The 5,551-nt window shown below is 40.0% G+C and overlaps 1 protein-coding gene across 1 annotated transcript in view; it reads right to left on the bottom strand.

The window, feature by feature from the left end:
• LOC104128761 (rho GTPase-activating protein 7-like) overlaps window positions 1-5,047 on the bottom strand; it is a 14,300-nt gene extending 9,253 nt beyond the window's left edge. Inside the window, 5 exon segments of the mRNA XM_035897039.1 lie at window positions 888-951; window positions 2,367-2,448; window positions 3,883-3,965; window positions 4,505-4,603; window positions 4,998-5,047. Coding sequence (XP_035752932.1) covers window positions 888-951; window positions 2,367-2,448; window positions 3,883-3,965; window positions 4,505-4,603; window positions 4,998-5,047 — 378 coding nt within the window.
• Window positions 5,048-5,551: the final 504 nt, after the last annotated feature.

Genomic DNA, 5,551 nt, shown 5'->3' with positions numbered 1-5,551 from the left:
TGACCAAAACATCCATTTTCAGGTAAAGATGCATCTGGCTGCGGCACTGTGGAAGCCTCAGTGCCTGGCACACCCTCTTGGAGACCTCAGCCTCACCGGCCGTTTGCCCCAGGTGCCCCACTCGCTGTACTGTCCCCACTCCAAGTGAGCGCTGGGCCAGCAAACTGTTAGAGGGTCCACAGGGAATGACCTGCCTCTTCTCTGCGGACCTTCTCTTGACCCATTCTTGCCTGATGGCAGAGCGGAACTTTCCAAAAAACTAGACGTTTTTCCAAAAGATTACATTATTTTCTTGCTAGTCCTGCAGTTAATCCATGGTACCTAAGAGGCTTTACTGTCCTGGTGTTAACCAGCCAAGATGGGGCTATAACTCTGTTTTATCTGCAGTACTTTTTTTGCAGGAGACGACAAAGCCAGCACAGCTAAAACCTATCCAGCTTCTATCGGATGGACGTTTGACACTGGCTGACACTATTTGGATTGTCCATTTTAATTTCTTATCCTTCGTTCAGTCAATAAGAATGAAATTTCACTTTCAGGCCTTAAATAGGATGTGAAACTACTTAGAAAAGCAAGAAAAGGCATGCTGAGGTGGGCCTTGGTGCAGCTATTGGACAGTAACATGTGTCAAATTATTTTTAAAAGCTGTTTCAAACCCCACCTCTAACCTACATTACAAAATTACAAAATGAACATCACATAATTTCAATCTCCATTAGTATGTTTTTCAGCAGAAAATGAAAATGGAAGAGCTTTGCAAGATGGAAAAGAATAAAAAAAAAAGTGTAGAAATCGCTAATCCTTTATACATCTTTTAAAAACAAGTTTTCGATATAATAGCTAGACACATTTTTAATGGGAAAATTGACTGTATTTTATAAACATACCTGTTTCCTCTGATGGCTTATTTCCACTTTCATTGATGCACACTTGTTCAATGTGTTCAACCGCCTAGGGTATAAGAAAAAAGACAGAAGCTTTAAATTTAAATGATTTTATTTCTTGAAAACAAACATGCACCAACCAAACTAGCTGTGAACTTCTACCATGGAGTCTTCATTACTGGTGTCACAGACTGACATTCTGTTAGAGGGCGTCCATATGCTTTGCCAAAACCAGTGCCAACTAACAACCCCGTGACGTTCACAGTTCCAGTTCTGCCATTTTAAAATTAGAGGACCATAATTAATCAGTTAACTAAAAATCATATGATGAGCTCTAATGTTGCAAAAAAATGTGTATTGTTTTAAGATTTTGAAAATGAAAGAAACTCTGAGTGGGCTTCTTAAAATAAAATAAAAAAAGACTACTTTAATCTGTATACTTGGAAGGACTTTATTATCTATCATTGTAATTAAAACTTGCTGAATCAATAAGGTCCCAAACTAGTCAGCCACTTAACCAACAAACAAATACGTGGCATCAACAGGGAGGCACACTGACAGCCCTGGAGGAACACTCAGTCATATCAAGAAACAAAATATACCCAAAGGTCTCTAATATCTGCTGTGCATTGGAGATGTATATGCAAACAGCTCCTGTTGGGGCTCCTGTTACAAGCAGGATTTGAATTCAGGTGACCTAACAATGCAGAAAAGGACCGAACCACTTCACCAGAAGAGGAACTTTCCAGGCCCTTATGAGAAATTCTCGTTGCATTGCTTGGATCACCAAGCGGTGTGGCGTGGGTAGTCTGGAGTTCACCTGCTAAACCATCTCCTCATGAGAAGGCTTTGACAGCTGCAGTACGTAGTAAAGTAGAACGCCTCTACGCGATCCCGGCACTCTTACATGCGGCAAGTGCAAAGAGCAATGAGTTTGACTTTGCACTGATGATGCAATTTCAGTTGTGTGCTGCGGACAGCTGTGCAAAACAATAATTTCAAATCGATACCTTTGTTTCTCACTCAAAAAAAGTATTCAGGAAAACAAAACAGAAAACTTAACTCTTGTGCAGATCATTCTTGCTGTTTATCTCCTGGAACGGCGCTGGGGAAGCTCACTAGTCGGGGAAATCCCTGCACTCCGCTAAAGCACAAGCTGCCATCCTACCATATGCTTGCAGGGAACTGAGTATTCTTTCTTGGCCTGAAGATGTTTTACATTACAGAAAATACAGATTTGGTGCTTAGTATAACGTCACTGAGACCTTGGCTGAAGAAGTCGTGCAGACACATGCTTACTTTACCTTTAAATTCTTAAACCAACCAACTTCAGTGGTACTAAAGTATGTGCATAAGTGTTTTCCTTCAGTTGTAGCATTGGTGACTTTGTTAGTCTCTGACAAAAACTAAGGCATGAAAAGATGAATAACAAATAACTACGGGGCCTGGAGGTATTAAAGATGATTCATAATTAGTGTTTACCTGAATAGTGATTCAATCTCATCGCCATCTAAAAATTCATGATCTTTCCTCACAGTTTTTACATCAATAGGAAACTGCATATCTGTAAACAAAGAAGTTGAATCTGAAAACTGAGTTATAATTGCAAAGACTTTGAAATTTGCAACATATTTATCATAGGTGAAATAAATGTATTTCTATAGCTATATATTCACACAAATGTCCTTCAAGTAAGGGAGGATCAGTTCCTTAGAGCAAGTGGGAGAATAAAGGTAGGCATCTGCTTGCTATTCGCTACAGGTAGGCAAGCATTTGCTGCATTTCCAGGAGCCTGCAGTCACTATGTGCTCTAGCCAAGAAATACAAAATTCAGGTTTTGCTTTGGTTAGGTTCACTGCACCTTCTGCCTTCAAGTGCAGTATAAAACCAGGAGTATTTTGCAGGTGAGCCCAGCAAGTCATGCTGTGCTTGAAGCTGATCAGCGGAAGAGTTCAGGGATCCAGCTTCTGAGATTTGATTTAGCCTTGCAGAGGGAACCAGTGAGATCCATCAGTATTTTCTTGGCTTACTTTTTAAACTTAATTTACCTAGTCAAGCCAGGCCACCGCACAAACAGCAAGGTAATACAGAGGAGTCCTTACCCAGAAGAACAACAATGTCCATGTCCAACAACTGTATGACTGACAGCTTATACAATGAGATCTGCTGTAGTCAAGCGGGAAGCACTTCCATGAGACATCATGTTCCATAGCATACAGCTTTCAAATTTGGCTCTACTGCTTGACTTCCAGTTTTTAATTTTGCAATGAACAAGGGAGGCGGGAGTAAGAGCAGGCAGAAGTGACTGTTCTTTTAACCATAGTTCTTTGATAAAATCTCTCTTAAAAAATATTAGCTTTTGTTACACTCAACTTTTGTAATGATAAACATTTTAAAGATGAACAGTTTTAAGGTATAAGCACAAATGTCTGAAAATTATACAAGTTCTCAACAAATCCCTCTCTCTCCCACGAATAATAAGGGCTCTTTGGAGCTTTAACAACAACGTGCTGGAATTGCATTGGTTGACTGTGGCTGGCTGCTTCCGAGTATCTGCTTTAAAAACTTGTGACTGCAAGATGATTTTTCCAACATTCTTTTTCAATAGAAAAAAAATCTTTCTCAAGACCACAGCCTTAGATGAGTTTTGGTTGCAATCAGTGAGTTGGAAAAAAACCCCAACACTCCAAGGAAAAGAGCCTGAGAAAATTATAAGCAACTAAAAATCACAAAAGCAGAAATATGACTGAGTTACAGTCTAACGATAACCAGGAAATATCTGGTCCTTTACAGAATTCTCCTGAGTCCATGCTAACCTGATTAAGATGTCACTCCTGCAAGAACACACACCAGGTTACTATTTTTCTACAGATTTGCATAAAGGCATTATAGAATTTGGAAGTGCTTCCTCCAAAAGTGTCAAGTCCTGAAAGATTATTTGTGTAAACAATTAACTCGAATTCAGCATCAGCGGCTTGACAAGCGTTTGGGATCGTACCTTCAAATAGCTGAGCGTACTGGGGAAAGCCAGCAGCTCTCAGCCAGTCACAGGCTTCTCTGGCTTCAATTTCTGCAATGAGAACATGAAATTATTCACTTACAGTGCTCACAGAAGTTGAGGCTTTCACAAGATAAGCAAGCTAATTTTATCTGGTGGATTCTCAGGGGTCTTGTATATGAATGTCTTGTTAGCATATTAGTAAAAAGAAATAAAATCTTGTGTCCGGCGCACTTGTATGTACGTAGCTCTGGAGTAGTCATTCCAACGTAGGAGAGAGAGCAAACATACGAGGGTCTAGATATGAGCACATACTTGGGATGTCATACGTCGAGTACATCAGCTACCCCCAAGATCTGGACAGTGAAGCATCTGTTATATGTCGCAGTGAGTCACCAGGGAAGGGTGTACGATACCCACGTCCGTGCCCTCACACAGCAAAGCCCATTCATGCATTCCAGTTCTGAGAGATGGTGATAAGACACAAACAAATCCTATAAATAAACTTAAAATGCTATCACAACATTAATAACACTGGACACAGCCTAAGCGTTCCCAGAACAAGAGTTCTCCAGAGTACCTGTTGCTAGGGTCTATCAATATTTATTTCCTTGCCAGTTACCGACGCGACTTGGCAGTCACTTCAGCACAGCAGATGTCAAGAATTAACTGCTCGTTTTGCGACAATTCACAACGCCCTATGGCCAACACTGTACCATTCCTACAGGAGCAGAATGCAACTTCACAGAATCACACAACACTCACCAGATGCCTCAAAAACATAAACATGTTTAGCATGGGTACATGCCAGCAGGCTCTAAACTCTAGAAATTACTGGGTCTGTTGAAGAGGAGAGGATTCCCATACTACAGCTTTTGTATGTCTGCACGTACTCCAGCACATGTTACAACAGACACCAACCAAAAGGCAAAGACTTCTTTGGAAGAGATGTTTTTAAAGTACCTTAAAATCAGGCGTGCTCAGTAGAGAGAAACATTTGTAAAGCACCTTAAAATGTAGCGTGCTTGGCTAGAGGAACAGACCTGTTTCTTAAAACTATTTTCTTTACACATACACTCAAAGGTTAGGATTGCGAGGCACTTCACATAACATACCTATTCAAATTCCCTGCTTGCTTTGCTCTAACTTCCCAGTTGTAAGCCATCGGTGCAACAGACTCAAGAAACTCATCAAAAAACTTACAGAACTTCAATGATTTTATTATTCTACTTCTAAACTTTAAATTATTTCCATTATCACTTGGTTCATTTGGACAATGCCATCCGTAACAAAGGCTTTCCTGCACAAAATTCCGTGGCTTTTTCATCTGAGAATAAAGCGATATCACAGGATGATAAGGATATTTCTACATAAAACAGATGCATGACTCCTTTTTTTTCCAAACTGCAAAAGAGAAGCTAATTTCTTCCACAATAGCCACACTCTGCCTACATTTATTACTATACTTAGTGCCATAATTTATCATAATCTTTATCATAATACAACATTTGTTGAATACCAAGATGGGAGACTGGTAAAACACAAGCATTGTACTCACAGGGCAAAACAGGAGAGAAAAAAAAAAAATCTGCAGAAAAGAGCCAGGAGGATGACCAGTCTAACACTAGAAGTCTTCACAAAGAAAAAGGGATTTGCACTTCGAAAAACC

This window comes from Egretta garzetta, unplaced genomic scaffold, assembly GCF_000687185.1.
Source record: "Egretta garzetta isolate BGI_Z169 unplaced genomic scaffold, ASM68718v1 scaffold97, whole genome shotgun sequence".
NCBI classification, from domain to species: Eukaryota; Metazoa; Chordata; class Aves; order Pelecaniformes; family Ardeidae; genus Egretta; species Egretta garzetta.
Note: the sequence above shows the minus strand (reverse complement) of the source record. Positions and strands in the feature narration are given on the sequence as shown.